Source organism: Peromyscus leucopus, chromosome 9 (assembly GCF_004664715.2).
Source record: "Peromyscus leucopus breed LL Stock chromosome 9, UCI_PerLeu_2.1, whole genome shotgun sequence".
NCBI classification, from domain to species: domain Eukaryota; kingdom Metazoa; phylum Chordata; class Mammalia; order Rodentia; family Cricetidae; genus Peromyscus; species Peromyscus leucopus.
Window position 1 is genome coordinate 82,487,939 of NC_051070.1, and position 19,994 is coordinate 82,507,932.

The window sequence follows — 19,994 nt, forward strand, 5'->3', positions numbered from 1 at the left end:
CCAGGAATGAATACTAGGGCCTCACATGCTGGGCAAACTCTCTGTTGCCTAACTATACACACTAAATCCCTTAAAATAGGTTTTAAATACATGGTACAATTAAAAAGGTTCAAAAGGATACATAGCGCAAGCTGTCTCTACTCTACCAGACCTTCATATCCAATTCCCCTCCCAAAAGAAACTCTAAAGGTTACAAGTGTAAATTCCTAATGAATGAACATTTTCTCCTCCTCCTCCTCCTCCTTCTCCTCCTCCTCCTCCTCCTCTTCTTCCTACTTCTCCTCTTCCTTTTTGGGAAAAGGTAGTTTCCCTGGCATAGCATTTGTTCTCACATATTTCCAGTGCATTTAATCTAGGTGTTATTTTCCTAAGGAGTTTGCTTTTGTCTGGTGTATGATGCACTTATTTATTGATTTTGTTCATCCTTTTAAAGCAATGCTTATTGAACTTATATACTTGATGCTCTGCCGGGCTCTGGGGAGACTGTGGTTAATGAGTGAAACAGTCTCTCATTTCATGGAGCTTTTAGTCTACTACCGGGATAGATAAACACACAAACAATTTTATAATGCGGTTAAATACTTGCTGCTCTGAGACTGTCATAGAAGAGGTGACGTATCAGGGAAAGCTTCATGGAGAAAGAAAAAGGGGTATACCAAGCAAAGGGAATTGAAGTCAATCCTCGTTGGATTAACAGAGGATAATTTACTATGACAGGGTTAGAACGTCTGATGAGGAGAAGTGGTGGAAGTGTTGACAAGTGACAGGAAAGAACATAAGCAAGAGTCAGTCATGGACCACAAAGGGTTCTGGAGGTCACCCAGGACTTGGAGAGGCTAGAGAGAAGTTATATAGTGGAGAGTCAGTTAGGAAGTAAAGAAAAATGAGATTGGTGCCAGGAACCAAGGATGGTAGTCAAGTTTTGTGGGTTGATAATTGTGTTTGGGAGCATTACACAATTCTTTTTGGGTATATTATTCATTACTGAAGATAGCTTGTATTGTCTGAGTATGAGACCTATGGACTAGAAGTTGAGAATTGGTTGGGACTCCTAGCCACTGGAAAGAGGGCAAAGCATAATAAAGATAGGCAATGGTTAGGACATTCTTGTGAAGAGTGTCACATGTAAAGTGGCTCTTTTTCTGAAGAAGCTTAAAACAATACAGAAAAGGCAGCAAGAGCTCAAAGGGGAGGTGGGGATGCTACTAGAAATCCTTTCTCCGTGAAACACTTTGGTACCTGTTATGAACCTAACTGATGATCTAACACAGATTCTGCCCTTGAGCAGCCTGCAGCCTAGGAAAGGAAACTAAGTCGACTGGCATATGGGTGGTTTGACTTACCTATTGTTTACTAAGTACTTGCATTGTTTCAGATGTTAGGGATACTGAAATTAAATGTACTCTACAGAAGAAAGACACTTAATAAGCAAATTATATAACCTAAGGCAGTGATAAGTATGATAATGAAGACTAAAGGAAGTCAAAGGAATAAGGTGTTAAAGAGGTAATGTCTTCCTTAGAGCTGTTTTTGGCTAGGGTAGTAAGAGATACCATCTTGAGAGGAATTAACATTTGATCAGAGATCTCAGTGATGGGAAGTTTTGGGCCATGAGAGAATATTCCTGGTAACAGAAAAGCTGGTATAAATGCCTGAGATAGTTTGAGTTGGTGTGTTTGAGAGACATTAAGAATGGCTAGGTGTGATGGTGCTTGCTTGTAATATTTATACTTGTAAGGCTGAGGCAGGTGTGTTTTATGTAATGGAGGTTTTTCTGTTTTACCCGGTCCCACAGCCGCTTTTAAAATAATCACTCAGAGGCTTAATATTAATTACAAACCATTTGGCCTATTGCTCAGGCTTATTAATAACTAGCTCTTATAACTTAAATTAACCCATTTCTATTAATCTTTTATTTTGCCATTTGGTTTTGTAGCGTTACTTGTTCTCTAGTATATCTTGTTGCTCCAGCACCTTGCTGGCATCTGCCCCCGACTCCATCCTTCTTCTCCCGTGTTTCTCTGCTTGGATTTCCTGACTAGCTTTATTCTGCCTTGCTCTAGGGCAAACCAATGGTAATAAAACATATTCACAGCATACAGAGGGGTTATCCCACAGCAGTATATTTTAACTTTGAGCCAGCCTGGGCTACATAACAAGATTCCATCTCAAAATAATAAAATAAGAAAAAAGAAGGGGGCAGCAGTGGCACACACCTTTAATCCCAGCCCTCGGAGGAAGAGCCAGGCGGATCTCTGTGAGTTTGAAGCCAGCCTGGTTTTCAGAGTGAGATCCAGGACAGGTACCAGAACTACACAGAGAAACTGTCTTGAAAAAACAAAAAACAAAAAACAAAAAAAAAAGAAAAGAAAAGAAAAGAAAAAGAAAAAAAGAAAAATGAGGGTGTGTAAAAGGGCATAGAGACAATACAGGATTGGGTGAGATCAGTCACACTGTGTCACATGGGACCTTGTGACAGGTAACACAGATTATCTTAAGCTTTAATAGGAGATGGGAAGATCAGATTAAGGCTTTTGCAGTGGTCCAGGCAAATTTAAATGTGAAATCCATAAGTAGAAATGTCTTTCTGGTGATGGTGAATGGAAATAGGAAGTTAAGGACAACACCAATGTTTATGTCTGAGTAACTTAGAAAAATATGGTACAAGAAAGAGGAGTTTTGAAAACTTCATTCAATTTTGGATGTTTTTTTTTGTTGTTTTTTTGTTTGTTTTTTTTTTTAAATTTTGTTTATTTATTATGTACACAGAAGAGGGCGCCAGATCTCAATACAGATGGTTGTGAGCCACCATGTGGGTGCTGGGAATTGAACTGAGGACCTCTGGAAGAACAGTCAGTGCTCTTAACCTTTGAGACATCTCTCCAGCCCCAATTTTGGATGTTTTAATGCTTCTGATGATAAAGGAAATATTTCTAGGTCTTCACCACAAAAGTGAATGGAGCCATGGCAGGGCATAAGCAACTAGAAATGGCAAACAGAAGAGGCAGCTGTGGAATGGAGCTATGGCTGGGCAGAGGTGGAGAAGAGTTCACTTGTGTATTTCAGTAGGTAGTTCAGTGCCCGGTGTAGATTCTTTTCAGTCCCTTAGTCTGTTCAAATACCCCCTCCACCTCCTTCTCTTTCTTCTCTCCTGTCCTCGGTCTCCTTTATTTTGGGGGTACCAGGGATTGAACCCAGGGTCTACTGTATAGTCAGACTAGATCCCCAACCCCTATTTGGTTCATGGTTGTGGTTTCTTTTCTTTTTTTGAGAAAGGGTACTGCTTGTGTAGTCCAGACTGGCTTTGAACTTACTCTATGGGCCAAACTAGCTTTAAACTCAAAGCAGTCCTATTCAGTCTCCTGAGTGCTCTGATTATAGGTGTGCGTGTATCAACATGCCCAGCTCTCAGCTCCTATTATAATCTCTTTAATTGTACTGTTAGCATTAAATAGATTGCTAAAGACCTGGTTGGTGGACTTGGGAGGTAGAGGATGTGATGGAAATGGTAGGAGAGGACCCTGGGCGTTTCCTAGGAAGAGCAACAGCTGGTGGAGTGGAGCAGTGTGCGTCCCTCTCTAGAAAAGGGGTGCTGTGCTCTAGTGTCTTCCCTTTCCCTGCTCCTCACTGTGTTTATCCAGCCACATCTGCCATGTTAACCCTCATCTTTGTGTGGTTTTCTGTCTTGTCTCATTGAAAGGACTCATCAAACGTGAGGAAAAAGACTTTGGAAACCGGGCACCATTGTTCCAGCTCCTCCTCCCTCCCTGTCATCCATGACCCTCCTGTATTGCTCCTTGATCCTAAACTCTACCCTCCCCAACCACAGTTCCTGTCCCCTGATGTTCTGATGCCCAGCACGGCAGGGGAGCCCTATAGACCCCCAGGTAACACCCCTAAACTAATACTATCTGCTAAAATGTGATTCTTTTTCAGGGGCAAAACGTGTACCTACTGGGAAAGTAGGGTGTCCCAAGGTGGAATGGAAAGAATATATGAATTACTGTTTTAAGGTCAAGCACTGATCTTCATGAAGTATGACTGAATACATTTTTAGACACCATGCTTCTTCATTCATGAGAGTGAACCTAATTGTTTCAGTCGTGATGCAATAAGGTTTTAAGTGTAAAGTGTAGTTAGGAACTGGTCTTGGGCCCCTCCCCCGGAAAGTGTCACCTCTTGAGCTAGTTTCCTCCCCTGCTATTTACTGAGTTTCAGCTGAGGGATGGTGTAGGGGGACAGAAGTGAATGAAGACTGGAAAGACACTGTACTTGAGAACCCATGTCCTGTGTCCTGTGTCCAGGTCCAGACGGTCCGAGGAAGATGGGCAGCACCATTCTGGCTTCCATTGACCTCCACAGATCAATGATGCTCACTTTTTCCTCCTTATGGGTTTAACTTACATTGAAGTCTGTGGTTCTCAGTAGGGAAAGAGGACATACCACTTGGCATCTAACTGATGTTGGATGAAGATGCTTTGAAACATCATATCATGCATAGGGCAGTCCTTTCTGATCCCAGTAAAGAATTATCAGCCCACAATGTCACAAATGCCATAGTGAAAGAAATGTATAGAAAAGACTTTCTATATTGTATGTGAGGTAAGAGTGGCATGCACAACAGCAGAGATTTCAGAAATTCAAAAACAAGAATTTAAGTAGAGGAGACCTAAGTGCTAAGACAAGCCAAGTGAATGAAGGGGGTGGGGGAAGCTAGGCAGTGATAGTGCACACCTTTAATTCCAGCACTCAGGAGACAGAGCCAGGTGGGTCTATGTGAGTTCGAGGCCAGCCTGGTCTACAGAACAAGTTCCAGGACAGTCAAGGCTACACAGAGAAACTCACTCTCTCTCTCTCTCTCTCTCTCTCTCTCTCTCTCTCTCTCTCTCTCTCTCTCTCTCACACACACACACACACACACACACACACACTTCCACCTCCACCCACACCCCCTACACACACACAAATGTATATATCTTTTAAAAAAAGAAAGAGAAGCCAAGTGAAATTTTAGTGTAATTGCGGAAGGAGTTTGCAAGGGGATATATTTGTTCTATTAACTAGCCACTCTCGCGCAGGCATTATATATGTGTGTGCATGAGTGTGTTAGAGAAAGATTACCGTGGAGGTAGGTATGGCAATATCCAAGAGACTGTTTCATTCCCCCAAAATGGAAGAGATTGATTTTGATGTAATATATAGGAATTTTTAGGGCTAAGGGTATAGCTCAGTGATGGAGTGCTTGCCTAGCATGCACAAGGCCCTGGGTTCAATCCCCAATACTGGAAAAAAAAAAATTTAAATATATATCAAAAGCAAAACCAGGTTTCTTTTTTCCCTGTGCGTGTATTCTTGGACAAGTAAAGAACTGGGCAAAACAGCCAGGAGTAGTTCTTTGGGAAGGAGAATTCTTTTCTAAAGATACTCACTCAGTCTTTGGGGTTCTTTTCTCTTCTTAGGAACTTCGAGGAGTGTCCCACAGTTTTTGGCTATGTGTGACAGGGATGAAACTCCCCAAGGGGTCAAGTACACAGGAAGGACTTTGAACTACCGAAGTCTACCCCATCGTTCCAGAACTGATGCTTCCTGGGGACTGGGGTCAGAGACCAACCAGCATGTTGGGACCAGAGTCCTAACTACACCAGCATGCAAGCCTCAGCTAACCTACACTGCCACACTACCAGAACGAAGCCAGGGCCTTCAGGTTCCTCATGCTCAGTCCTGGGGGAGTCTTTTCCATTCACCCTCGCATCCTCCTGCTGTTCACCCAGTGTCCTCACCATCCAGCAGTCTTCATTTACCCCTTAAGTCAGCTTGGAATTCAGGTCCTGGCCTGGGGTCTCGAACACCTGGCCCTCGAAGAATAGATATGCCCCCAGATGATGACTGGAGACAGGGCACTTATCCCTCCCAGCATAGGCATAGGAGGACTGATGAGGAGAGAATTCTGTTTATTCTATCAAATGCCCCTGGAAGAGAGCAGAACAGGGTGAGATTTCTCCAGCACAGCAGGTGGTAAGGACCACCCTCCCTTTCCTGGAGCCACGCCTTTCTCTACAAAGCTGTACCCTGGCAGTTACACTATGATCATCTCAACGGAGAATTGGCACCTTCAGTCCATCATCATATGCCTGTAATCCCAGCATTTGGGAGGTAGAGGTAGGAGAATCAGCAGTTCAAGGCCAGAGACTCAGGGCTAAAAGAGACTGCTTTACCAATCAAAATCACCACAACAAAAGAATTGTTGGCTTTCTTTTCCTAAGGGTGTTTGCTTCTTTGAGAGGGAATGTTTGAAATTCCAGCTTTAGAGCTGGGGCTGTAGCTCAGTTGGTAGAGTGTTTTCCTAACATGCACAAAGCCCAGGGTTAGATCCTTAGCACCATGTAAAACTGGGCATGGTGGTGCACACCTGTAATCCTAGCACATGGGAGGTGGAGGCAGGAAGATCAGAAGTTCAGGTTCATCCTTGGTTACATAGCAAGTTCTAGGCTAGTCTGGGCTACATAAGACCCTGGGGGGCGAGGGGAGGCGGGGAGGTGAGAAAAGAGAAAAGAAAACTCAAACTTTGGCTCCTCTAACCAATGGAAGCAGCTGATGCTTCAGACTTTATTTGAGCCACTTTAACGTTGAACCTATTTTATTCCTCTGGACACCTGCTGTTCCTTAGTGTTTAAGACATTACTTCATTCTTGGTTCCTTTTATACCCTGATCCCCAGCTGAGCCCTCATCTTTTGGTCACTACTATATTCCCTACTTATACTTAGTGCCTGGACTCTTTCTCCCTGCCGTCATGATTCTGACTGCATCTGGATGGGAAGCCCAGCTGCCAGGTATTACGGCTGTCAGCCTTCCTCGTGACTCAGACTTGAGGCCTAGAATGTGGAGCTGCCGATACAGTGTTGGCCCTTCTGAACAGATGGAGTTGGGCACACTAACACCCTCCTGTCCTCAGCAGCACAGCCATTACTGCCACCTGCTCATCGCTGTTGTAAACTCTCAGAGTCAGCTAAACTATTTTAGGGCAAAGCGTACTGTTTTTGTAAAGTATTTTTCATTAATAAATCTATAAGATAGTTCTATTTAATCTCTTGTCCTTCTCTTTTGTATGTTCTTGCTCTTTTCTTCTGGGGTCAGGAGGCCTGGACATTTATATAAAATGGCTTTTGACCAAGTGAAAATGAATAGCCGAAAAGGAGTTGAAAAATAGTCACTGTTGGAGTCAATATATCCTTAAATAAGAGTATTTTTTCTTTTGTTATGGCTGCTAGCATGTTTCCCATCCCTTTCCTGCCTGGACACTCAGTACAGTACATACTTGCTCCTTCCCCTTATTAAGATTTTCTGGGCATTCACATTAATCTGACATACTCACTCCTGGTACAAGTACCGCTCATGGTGCCCTTTCTCTCTGCGTCACAGGTTTGTGATGTGCCCCCTACCCCTTGCTCTCTTCCTATGATCCCACTCCTTTTCCCCTTAAGAGTCAAAGTTTCTCTATGATGGTACACTTTATCTTCACCCATGACACATCCTCAAAAGTCCCTTTCCCTTAAAAGGTATTTTGGAGTGGTTGGAGAGACGGCACAGTGACTACAAGAACAGGCTCTTCAGCCACTGGACCTGGGTTTGATTGCCAGCATCCACTCACAACCTTCTTTAGCTCCAGTTCCAGGGAATAGAACTACCTCTTTGTCCTCTGTGGGGACTGAACACGTGGTGTACTGACATTCATGCAGGCAAGACACATAGACACATAAAATAATTTTATAGGTTCCCTTTGCAAAGAATGTCCGCTGGGTTTTCTCTCCTTATTTATCCCAGAACTCAGGCTCATTGATTGACACAAAGAAATAAAAGATGCAGAGACCTTTGTTCTACTGCTTCCCCAGTCATCATCTGGGACAGATTCCTGCTCCATTCTATTTGGATCCTATACCATGTAGACACATGGGCCTTAGTAGATAGCTGGCCCCTGAACGATTCAACACATCTGGTGTCATACACACTCTTCTAATCTTTTATAAAATTGTAGTTAATTTGTGTAGTGTGAGAGGGACACAGAAGGTCAGAGAATAAGTTGTAGGAGTTGGTTCTCTCCTTTCACCTGTGTGCCCTGTGGTTCCATCACCAGGTTTGGTGGCATATGCCTTGACCACCTGAGCCATCTCATAGTCACTCACCAGTATTGATGGAATGGTCTGTTCTTGTTCCTTGACCTCATAGATGCTGGTCAATTTGATCTGTTTCTGTAAGTTGCCTTGGCCCAAATTCTATGTATGCACAAAGATAAAAGAACTAATTTTCAATTTCTACCTACCTAGTCTCTGCTTTTCAACTCTTCCCCATATATATCCCATACATGTTTCACATATATTTCATATACATGTATTTCACATATACACTATGTGATAATTTCCCTGTGTGAATTAAGAGTGAGACTATGGCGTTCCCAGGTGAGGATCTCCTGGTGTCATTCCCTCACTTCCCCTGACTGGTGCTTAGGCCTTTTCAGCTGAACTTAATTAAATGCCTTCAGATTCTTGACCATTCCAAACTATAAATGCAAGGGTCAGAATTCTATGCAAAGCGCCCACCTCTCCCACCCTACCCTGGCCTTTTTTTTTTTTTTTTTTTTTTTTTTTTTTTGAGACAGATTCTCACTTTGTTGCCCTGACTAATTGGACCGGGCTACACTTGAACTCACAGAGTTCCTGCCTTCCTCTGCCTCCCTAGGTCTGAGGTTACAGGATGCATTCCATTTTAAATGATAATGCCACTTCTTTGGTCTAGAATGACTCCTTCTTTTCTCCAGTATATCATTATGGTTTTGTAGGTAAATTGTCATATATTTGTCTACTAGTAGGAAATTCTGAGCTCTGACTACATCTCTTCATTCTCCTGGGCTCCAAGAAGGCCAGGGAAATGTCCTTTCTTCCTTGCACTCATCACAGCCCTTAAATCCATTCTGCACTCTCTCCATACTGTCAAGTGTTTATGCATGCAAGGAATTTTCACCTGATCCCTTGGCCTACTCGCGTTTCGGTAGTAGGTACAGTAATTTTGCTCAAGTCCCTAGAGCCTGTCCCGCCCCCGCCCCCGCACGCGCGGTGCATGACGGTCTTAGCCCCTCTGAAGGGAAAGAGGGTCCGCCATGTTCCCCGGCGGCGCCGCCGCTTGGCTCTGGTAGCCGCCGCCCCCGCCCCCAACCCCGCCCGGCCCGGCATTTAGCCGAGCCCCGGGCCCAGCATGGCCGCCCCGGAGCCGGCCCGGGCCGCGCCGCCCCCGCCCCCGCCTCCGCCGCCCCCGCTCGGGGCCGACCGCGTCGTCAAAGGTGAGAGGTGGCCAAAGCCCTGGGGGCCTGGCGTGAGGCGCGGTGTGAGGGCGGGCGGGAGTCCGTCCCCTCGGGAGCGGGCCCGGCGGGGCTGGGCGAGTGACTGGCTGCCTCCCTCGGGGAGTGGCCCCTGGGCGGGTCCCCGCTGGGCCGGGCTGCGGCGGTGGCTGCTCCGCGGGCTCCCGCTCGCCCTGCGGGCCGGGGCGGGGGCTTTGCGCGGGGCGTCGCTAACGCGGGGCTCGGGCCGCCCGCCCGGCCGCCCGGCCGCCCGCCGCAGTGAGCCCCTCTCTTCCCTGCACCGCCTGTTCCCGGCGCAGCGCCCGCGGTGAGCTTCCGGCTCCGCGACAGCTGCACACCGGGCTTGCGGGGCGCACCGCGGGGCCCCGGATCTCCGTAGCGGCGCGTCGTCGTGACGAGCCGTCGAACTCGCCCGGGGTCTGGCCCACGCCTGCTCCCCGGTGACAGCGCCTAGCGAGCGTCTGCCGCAGGGCGTTCGCGTGCGGTCGTCAGGTGCCACCCCGCGCGGACATTGGGGGAACCATATGGAATGGGACAAGGCTGAAGGATCCAGACGGGATCTAAGAGCCCAGGATTGGAACGGCAGAGCAGGGGAGGAAATCGTATTATAGAAAGAAGGCACAAAGTCGCATATATAGGAAGTAGTAGATAGTTTAAAAACCGTCAACACTGATTAGAAAGGGTTTCTGTCGCCTCTAAACATAGGGCATAACTCTCTAGGAGAAAAAGTGAAATCTTTCTCAGCCAGGGAGGAATTAATGGATAATTGAAACAGAATTATTTAAAATAGAGAAATTGATAGGCAGTTAAGAGGTCCTTAAGAATCCAAGCTTTCTGAGAGAGCATGTCAACCACAGACAATACTGTGGATATTAGTAAGAACTTGAAATTATTTTCTTTGCTATATAGTGTAGTCAATAAACAGAAACTGTAAAATAAAGATTTCGCTATTTTGATTACATTTATTTTTAAAGATATTTTTATTTTCAAATTCATCATCTCAAATATAGTGGCACAGTGTTTAAACACTGTTAGCTCAGTTTTGAACTGTGACCATGGTTTGCCATTAAAATACTTTAAAACAAGAAACCCTTTTCTCCTTTGTGTTTTTTAAATTTAAAGTTTTCAGTCTGCACTTTTGGTTCTTAAAAGAATGACACATTTTTTAATCTAGGCGTATGTGATTGGGTTAGGCATTAGAATGAGCTGAATAGTATATGAACTTCTTTTTCTGAAAAATCTTTTTTCCTTTAAGGGAAGAAAGATCAGGCATTGATACTATCAAATCCTTTAATTTTATGGGTGGGGGTTGAAATGGAGGATACTGCCTACCTCTTCATTTTCTAAAATATATTTCCTGCATGTGCAGGTGCTTTTCATCAGAATAATAGCTGAGGTCATATTCCCGAACCATGCATTTATGCTGTCCTCATGTGAATCTTGTTCCTTGACATATATGTGGCAGTATTTTTCCCATACTGCTTTAATGAAGCAAAAAGGAGATTCCAAGCATAAGGCAGATTCCTTATGAGAATGTAATAAGTTGGGGTGAGTTGTGAGCCCAAGACACAGCCATTTACAGTTTATTGGTTTGAAATTAAAACCATGTTTGGCCAGGTGGTGGTGGCTCATGCCTTTAATCTCAGCACTTGGGAGGCAGAGGCAGGCGGATCTCTGTGAGGTCGAGGCCAGCCTGGTCTACAGAGTGAGTTCCAGGGCAGGCTCCAAAGCTACACAGAGAAACCCTGTCTCAAAAGACCAAAAAAAAAAAAAAAAAAAAGTCGCTGGTTTGGAAATTTTCAGTTACAAAGCTTAAAGTAAACATACCTTGTGCATCAATTGTATCTTCTTCATGGAGACAACTTTCATTTCCTTGTGGAATTTATTAAAATGCCTGATACTATGATGGCACATGTATTTAATCCCAGCACTCGGGAAGCAGAAGCAGGAGGATTGCTGTTAAGTTTGAGGCCAGTCTGGTCTACATAGCAAATTCCAAGCTAGCCAGAGCTACATAATGAAACTGCCTCAAAATACATATAATTAATAAAACAAAAAACAAAAAAATAAAAAATAAAACAAATTAAGCTCAGATTTCATTTAAGTTCAGGATATTGTTTTAGCTTTGCATATACACTATTTCATAAGAGTGGGAAATTAGTATTGAATATAAGTAGTTTTTACTCTGGAACTTTTCCTTGTCTTAAATTTTAGGTTCAATGCTTCAACTCTAAAGACCTATTTTATGTACATATAGGTTTTTTGTTCTTGTTTTTGTTTTAAGGTCTTGTTTTATGTGTATGGATGTTTTACCTGTCTGTTATGAATTTGCACCACATATGTGTGGTGCCCCAGGGGGCCAGAAGAGGGTGTCAGATCTTGTGGAATTGAAGCTACAGAAGGATCTTAGCAGCCATGTCTGTGTTGGAAATCCAATTCAGATCCTCTGGAAGAGCAAGCAGTAAATGCTGTTAACTGCTGAGCCATCTCAAGTCCCCAGACATATAGCTTCTTAGGAGAATATAGAATATTTTGTTTACTGTCACACTTATGAAATTCACTTATAAGTTTGGGAGATTTTAATATTTTAAGTGATTCGTTTATCAATGTGATGAGCCTGTCACTAAACTTGTTAGTAGCAATTCTATGTCTGGTCATGGTTGATTAGGTTTCCTGGTTAGTTATACTCAGTTCTGAACCTAGTAGTCCAGCTACTGACTCAGTTCAAACTCTCTTCATTAAAAATTTAACAGAGAGGCTGGTAGTTAATCCCATGTACTTACAGAGGACCAGAGTTGCGTTCCCAGCATCTATGTCAACCAGCCCACAGCTTTCTAACTCTAGTTTCAGAAGATCTGATGCCCTCTTCTGGCCTCTGTGGGAAGCTGCATTCATTTGCTTATACTCCCACACAGACACACCATGTTTACAGGTAACTAAAAATAAAAATGAATCATTTAAACAAAAAACAAAACAAAACAAAAACCTCATGTGGTTAGTCACAATGGCGTATGTTCTTAATCCCCGGTAGTTGGGAGGCTGAGAAAAAGAGGATCACTAGTTCAAGATCAGTCATGGCCACATAGTGAGACTGTGTTTCCCCAAAACACGGGTGGTGGCTGGTGGCGCACGCCTTTAATCCCAGCACTCAGGCAGATCTCTGTGAGTTCGAGGCCAGCCTGGTCTTCAGAGCAAGATCCAGGACAGGTGCCAAAACTACACAGGGAAACCCTGCCTGGAAAAAAACAAACAAAAACCAAATCAAACCAAAAAAAATCCCCCAAACAAAACAACCATCTGTAATGAGATCTGCCTCCCTCTTCTGGCCTGCAGGGATACATGCAAACAGAACACTGTATACATAATAAACAAATAAATCTTTAAGAAAAGAAAATGGAAACAAATAGGTTTATGAGGTGGCTTAGTGGGTAAAGGTGCTTGCTGCCAAGCCTGACAACCAAAGTTAATTTAATCCATGGCACCCACGTGGTAGAAGCAGAGAACCAGTTCCTCTGGACAGCTGTCCTCTGACCCACAGACAGACACACGCACGCACGCACGCACAATAAGTAAATGGAATATATCTAATAGAATGTAGGCTTAACAAAAAAAGAAAATGGAAACAAACTAGGAAAAATGCAACTGTTCATATGTACCTTATTGCCACATCAGTAAAATGGTATAATTGAAACATAAAATCCTGATTTAGGAGTATTCCTTTCTGCCACATCAGTAAAATGGTGTAATTGAAACATAAAATCCTGATTTAGGAGTATTCCTTTCTTCCGCTCCCCATAGACTTACTTAACCTAATTTGTCCAGTTACTTTTCCTCACTAAATTGTGCATATTTTGCTACATAAACTTAAAGCTAAACTGTCACTGACTTGATCATATCATATTAGATTTATGTCCATTTTAGCACCCACAATTTATATGTTTTTTTCCTTTGAGACAAGGTTTCTTTGTGTAACATCCGGGCTGTCCTTGAATTTGTTTTCCAGACCAGACTGTCCTTGAACTAACAGATCTGCCTGCCTCTGCCTACCAAGTGCTGTGAGTAAAGGTGTGTGCCATCACTGCCTGGCTCATTTTGTTTTTTAAAGAAAAAAATGACTATACTTGCTAAGTTTGGAGTGTGAGTGGCAAAAACGCCATGGCACTCATGTGGGTGTCAGTTCTCTCATTCTACCATACGGGTCCTAGCAGTTCAACTCAAGTTATGTCTGGCTTGACGGCAAGGGTCTGGACCTGCTTAGGCATTTCACACAGATCCCTTTTGATTCTTAGGTAGCTCCAAGTCAGTTATTTAGCCGAGAATGGCCTTGTACTTAACCTTTCTGCTTTCATTTTTCTAAGTGATGGGAGTGCATGCGTGCACTGCCATGCCTGGTAACAATTGTTTTTTACATCCAACATTTCCCTCCCAATTTCCTAGGTTTTATTAATTTTAAATTATCACATTTTCAGATTGAACCAAAATGCTGAAGAGTGTACTTTGTTTTAAATTTATTTATTTTTAATGGGCAGCCTTATTCATTTAGGTTTCTCTACTTATAAATCAGAGCTCATTTACCAGACTATTTCCAATACCTTAGTTTTATTAGACTTGTTCAATTTTCACCAGAGATTTGCAAATGATTAATACATACTTGGGAATCACATAACAGTTTCAGTGTTGTCCACAAGTATTTTTATTTCATATTTTAAAAGCAGTTTGAAAGTTAGTTTTTTACAAAGTATCTTGTAGACTTATGTATAATGATAACGCCTTAAAATGATTTTTCTTCTTTTTACCTGTTAAAATTTTAATCATAGTAAGATAAATTTTTAGTACCATGTGTCCTAAAGAAAGCAAAGGAACAGAGACCATAATGTGTGTTTGTGTTTAAAAGAGAAGAGAAAGGACTATGGTCGCAAGTTATTTTAGAAAGAAAATACCAAAAAGGAAATTCAGCTTCTTAGTAGAGAGCTGAAAGCCAGAGCTATTGAACGAATAAGCAAGGCTTGTAAGGGAAAGTTTGGTGAAAAGAACCTTGATGTATTAAATAAGACGTGTTTTAGTGTCAGTCCTATGACTTCATCATAAAAATGTTAATTTATATTCACAGGTGAAATAATTGAGCAAATTGATAGTTGATTGATTGTACATAAAATTTATTTTAGGACATCAAAGTTATAAGCTGGGCGGTGGTAGTGCACACCTTTTACCCTAGCACTCAGGGAGGCAGAGGCAGGCAAGTCTCTTGAGTTCAAGGCCATCTGGTCTACAGATCGAGTTCCGGGACAGCCAGGACTACACAGAGAAACCCTGTCTCGAAAAACAAACAAGCAAACAAAGTTATAAAGTAGTAACTGTTAAGTTCCTGCTATACAGGAACTATCTCCCTTGGGAGATAGTGCCAGTGTAAGAGGTAAAGTCTTGATCCTTGGGAAAATAAGTACTCATAAAAAGTTAATAAATTTCTTTGAGTATGGATGTGGTTAATATTTATTGCAAAACTAGCAAGTTGTCTTAGTTCAAAGGATGTAGTAATGCCTGGCCTGGCAAGGCTCTTTTTTGTTGTTGTTGTTTTTTGTTTTTGTCTTTGTCTTTCGAGACAGACATTCTGGTGCCTGTCCTGGATCTCACTCTGTAGACCAGGCTGGCCTGGAACTCACAGAGATCTGCCTGGCTCTGCCTCCTGAGTGCTGGGATTAAAGGCGAGAGCCGCCACCACCCAGCCAGGGATCTTTTTTTTAAGACAGGGTCTCATTATATAGCCTTCAAAGACCAGGTTGGCCTTGAACCCAGTTCATCTGTCTGCCTCTGCCTCCCCAGTGCTGGAATTAAAAGTGTGTGCCACTACACTCTTTATGGGAGATAGATATTAATACGAGAAAAGTCTTGATGTATTGTTTGTTCTTTTACTCTTTTGGCTCTTTGGTCTTTTGGGGGCCAATCACCCAACTCCCAAATAAATCACACACAGAGGCTTATTCTTAATTATAAATGCCTGGCCTTAATTGGGCTTGTTTTCTTTTGACCAGCTTTTCTTTTTTTTTTTTTTTTTTTTTTGTTTTGTTTTGTTTTGTTTTTTTTTTTGTTTGTGCTATATATTTTTTTATTTTACAATACCATTCAGTTCTACATATCAGCCATGGGTTCTCCTATTCTCCCCCCTCCCACGCCCTCCCCTTACCCCCAGCCCACCCTCCATTCCCACCTCTTCCAGGACACGTCCTCCCCCGAGGATTGTGATCAACTTGGTAGACTCAGTCCAGGGAGGTCCAGTCCCTTCTTCCCAGACTAAGCCAAGTGTCCCTGCATAAGTTCCTGGTTTCAAACAGCCAACTCATGGAATGAGCACAGGACTTGGTCCCACTGCCTAGATGCCTCCCAAACTGATCAAGCCAATCAACTGTCTCACCTATTCAGAGGGCCTGATCCAGCTGGGAGCCCCTCAGCCTTTGGTTCATAGTTCATGTGTTTCCATTCATTTGGCTATTTTTTTTCAATAATTGAGTAAAACTGAAATTTATTATATGCCACAGTCGTCCTAGGGACCTCCATGCTATATATATAGCCTCTATGGTTCTATGGGTTGTGGTCTGATTGTTCATTTTATATCTAGAATCCACCAATGAGTGAGTACATACCATAACTGTCTTTCTGGGTTTGGGTTACCTCACTCAGGATGATTTTTTTCTAGTTCCATCCATTTGCCTGCAAATTTCATGCTTTCATTGTTTTTCTCTGCTGAGTAGTACTCCATTGTGTATATGTACCACATTTTTTCCATCCATTCTTCCGTTGATGGGCATCTAGGTTGTTTCCAGGTTCTGGCTATTACAAATAGTGCTGCTATGAACATAGCTGAGCATGTATCTTTATGGTATGAATCAGCATTCTTTGGGTATATGCCCAAGAGTGGGATGGCTGGGTCTTGAGGTAGTTCGATTCCTAATTTTCTGAGAAACCGCCATACTGATTTCCACAGTGGTTGTACAAGTTTACATTCCCACCAACAGTGGAGGAGTGTTCCCTTTGCTCCACATCCTCTCCAACATTGGTTGTCATTGGTGTTTTTGATCTTAGCCATTCTAACAGGTGTAAGGTGGTATCTCAGAGTCGTTTTGATTTGCATTTCTCTGATGAATAAGGATGTTGAGCATTTCTTTAAATGTCTTTCAGCCATTTGTAGTTCTTGTTTTGTGAATTCTCTGTTTAGCTCTTTAGCCCATTTTTTAATTGGACTGTTCAGTACTTTGATGTCTAGTTTCTTGAGTTCTTTATATATTGTGGAGATCAATCCTCTGTCAGATGTGGGGTTGGTGAAGATCTTTTCCCATTCTGTTGGCCGTCTTTTTGTCTTATTGACTGTGTCTTTTGCCCTGCAAAAGCTTCTCAGTTTTGAGAGGTCCCATTTATTAATGGTTGTGCTCAGGGTCTGTGCTGTCGTTGTTTTATTTAGGAAATGGTCTCCGGTGCCAATGCGTTCAAGAGTGCTTCCTATTTTCTTTTCTATTAAGTTTAGTGTAACTGGATTTATGTTTAGGTCTTTGATCCACTTGGACTTGAGTTTTGTGCATGGTGACAGATAGGGATCTATTTGTAATCTTTTACATATTGACATCCAGTTATGCCAGCACCATTTGTTGAAGATACTTTCTTTGTTCCATTGTATAGTTTTGGCTCCTTTGTCAAAAACCAGGTGTTCATATGTGCATGGATTAATGTCAGGGTCTTCAATTCGATTCCATTGGTCTGTATGTCGGTTTTTATACCAGTACCAAGCTGTTTTTATTACTATAGCTCTATAGTAGAGTTTGAGGTCCGGGATGGTGATGCCTCCAAGGGTTGCTTTATCGTATAGGATTCTTTTAGCTATCCTGGGTCTTTTGTTTTTCCATATAAAGTTGAGTATTTTTCTTTCCAAGTCTGTGAAGAATTGTGTTGGGATTTTGATGGGGATTGCATTGAATCTGTAGATTGCTTTTGGTAAGATTGCCATTTTTACTATGTTAATCCTACCTATCCATGAGCATGGGAGATCCTTCCATTTTCTGATATCTTCTTCAATTTCTTTCTTTAGAGATTTAAAGTTCTTATCAAAAAGGTCTTTCACTTGTTTAGTTAGTGTTATCCCAAGGTATTTTATATTATTTGTGGCTATTGTAAAGGGTGATGTTTCTCTGACTTCTTTCTCAGCCCTTTTATCATTTGTGTATAGGAGGGCTACTGATTTTTTTGAGTTGATCTTGTATCCTGCCACTTTACTGAAGGAGTTTATCAGCTGTAGAAGTTCCGTGGTAGAGTTTTTGGGGTCACTTATGTATACTATCATATCATCTTTGACCAGCTTTTCTTAACTTTAATTTATCCCATATACCTTTTGCTTCTGGGCTTTTTCTTTTTCTTACTTCTGTAAATCTTACTTTCATTCTTATTCCGTGGTTGGCTATGTGGCTGCCCCTGGTGTCTTCCTCTCTTTGTTCTCTTGCACCTCCTTTTCCTCCCAGATTTCTTCTCATATTTATTCTCTCTGCCTGCCAGCCCCATCTATCCTTTCCCTGCCTTGCTGTTGGCCGTTCAGCTCTTTATTAGACCATCAGGTGTTTTAGACAGGCAAAGTAACACAGCTTAACAGTTAAACAAATGCAATGTAAAAGAATGCAACACATCTTTTCATCATTAAACAAATGTTCCACAGCATAAACAAATGACATCTTAAAATAATATTCTACGACATTAAAGGATGGGTAGGATTGAAATAAAAAGGTAGGGTTGTTTGCTTGTGCAGCATTTATTGTATACATGCTTTGTACCAGGCATTTTACTAGGAATTGGAGGATTTAACTTCATTGGTAATGTGCTTGCCTAGCATGCAGGAAGCCCCAAGTTTCATCACCAGTACCACATAAATCAGGCATAGTGACACATCCCTGTAATCTTTAGTATTTGGGAAGTTGAGTTGGTAATATCAGAAGTTCAAGGACATCTTTGGCTACATGTTGAATTTGAGGCCAGCCTGTGATACATGAGACCGTGTTTTAAAATAAAAGATATTAAGTAAGATAGTCTTGGTGTGGTTAGTAAAGTGGGGATAACAATTTAAATAAACATCTTGAGTTAGGAACAAAGTGCTATTAGAATGATAAAGGGAAATGACAACAATCTCAATTTAAAAGGAAAGCATCACTAAGAATAATGTTTAGAGGTACTCCTTGAAAGATGAGTAGGCAGAGCCAGGCGGATCTTGGTGAGTTCGAGGCCAGCCTGGTCTACAGAGCAAGATCCAGGAAAGGCGCAGAGCTACACAGAGAAACCCTGTCTCGAAAAAAAATAAAAAAGAGAAAAAAAAGATGAGTAGGAATGGAATACAGAAAACAAACAGAAAGGTACAGAGTTTAAAAATGCATGGCAGTAATATGTAAGGTGCTTGGCAAGGAATAGCAGATAAAGTTGGGAAGGGACCTTTTGTGTTCCAAGGTAAAAAGCTGAAATTGAAGCTTGTAACAGCAGGCTAGCCTCTGGATGATTAAGAATGCAGACTGTAGATAGAATCAGACTTCCTGGCATTGAAAACTACTATTACCAGTGAATAACTTCTTGTAGACAAGTTCTTAAGATTCTAAGTCTTAGTTTCTCACCTAAGCTAGAGTTAATATGGTCCTATTATAGAGTTTCTGGCATATTAATGAAGATAGTACATGTAAAGTATGTGCTGTAGTGCCTGGCCTGGCATGTGGACAGTACTGAATCAATGGTAGCCATCACTGTTACTCCTTTTGAAGATTTGAAAGTGGAATAGTGATCTGTTACTGTTTTGAAAGCTAACTGGTGAGGTTGTGTGGAATAAATTATTAAAGGAGGTAGAAGCTTTAATTAGGTTTAGTTGTGTTAGTAGAGTAGTTCAAGAGATTGATGACCAAAGCATCAGTTAAGGGAAAGGAAAAAAAAAAAAACAAACAGATCTGATCATGCTTAATAGTAGGAGGTAGATATATATTGGATAAATGATGGAGAATGGGAATGAAACACATAAACAACACTGTCTAAGGGATAATAAGATTAAATTTGTTTTGGGGATTGATTCAATTAAACAGTTAATAGTTGGAAGTACAGATTGGAGTTATTTGTTAAGGACTGAGAATGGTCACATTGAGAAAGACCCAAATCTAATGGCTTAACAACCATCTGTCACTCCAGTTCTGGTGGTTCTGGGTTCTGCTTTTTCTGGCCTCCAAGGTCACCTGCACACATGTGCACATACATATACTCAGGTCCACACTTATAAAAATATGGCTAGAGAGATGGCTCGGTGGTTAAGAACACTTGTTATTTGTTGCTTTTGCAGAAGACTCATTCTGGATGGATGTTAACCACCTAGTTAGGAGAATATGACACCCTTTCTGACCTCCATGGGCACCAAGCATACACATGGCACACATACATACTTGCAGATAAAACAATCTAAAATTATTAAAAATATATAAAAATAATAAATCTTTTCAAAAAGTCTAAAATCCAGAAAGGGGAAATCCATGAAAATTTAAATCTGAGTGTAATACCATGACAAAAATAGCAAAGAAGGAAACAAAATTTGATAAAGGGATACTTAAGTAACAACTACAATTAAAGAGATCCATGGGATGCTTTGAA

At 42.0% G+C, this 19,994-nt stretch overlaps 2 protein-coding genes across 8 annotated transcripts in view; both read left to right on the forward strand.

Annotated features, from left to right (window-relative positions):
• Usp54 (ubiquitin specific peptidase 54) overlaps positions 1-6,460 on the forward strand; it is a 71,372-nt gene extending 64,912 nt beyond the window's left edge. The window contains 2 exon segments of the mRNA XM_028879715.2: positions 3,701-3,887; positions 5,460-6,460. Of these exon segments, the coding sequence (XP_028735548.1) occupies positions 3,701-3,887; positions 5,460-6,019 (747 nt within the window). The 3' untranslated portion in view covers positions 6,020-6,460.
• A 2,657-nt stretch (positions 6,461-9,117) lies between these two features.
• Positions 9,118-19,994, forward strand: part of Ppp3cb (protein phosphatase 3 catalytic subunit beta) — a 49,451-nt gene continuing 38,574 nt past the window's right edge. For 3 of the 7 annotated variants that reach the window (XM_028879713.2, XM_037208623.1, XM_028879714.2), the window contains exon 1: positions 9,118-9,332. In XM_028879713.2, the coding sequence (XP_028735546.1) occupies positions 9,248-9,332 (85 nt within the window). In that variant the 5' untranslated portion in view covers positions 9,118-9,247. The remainder of the gene's footprint in view (positions 9,333-19,994) is intronic. The other 4 variants (XM_028879710.2, XM_028879711.2, XM_037208625.1 and 1 more) reach the window with 2 other exon arrangements.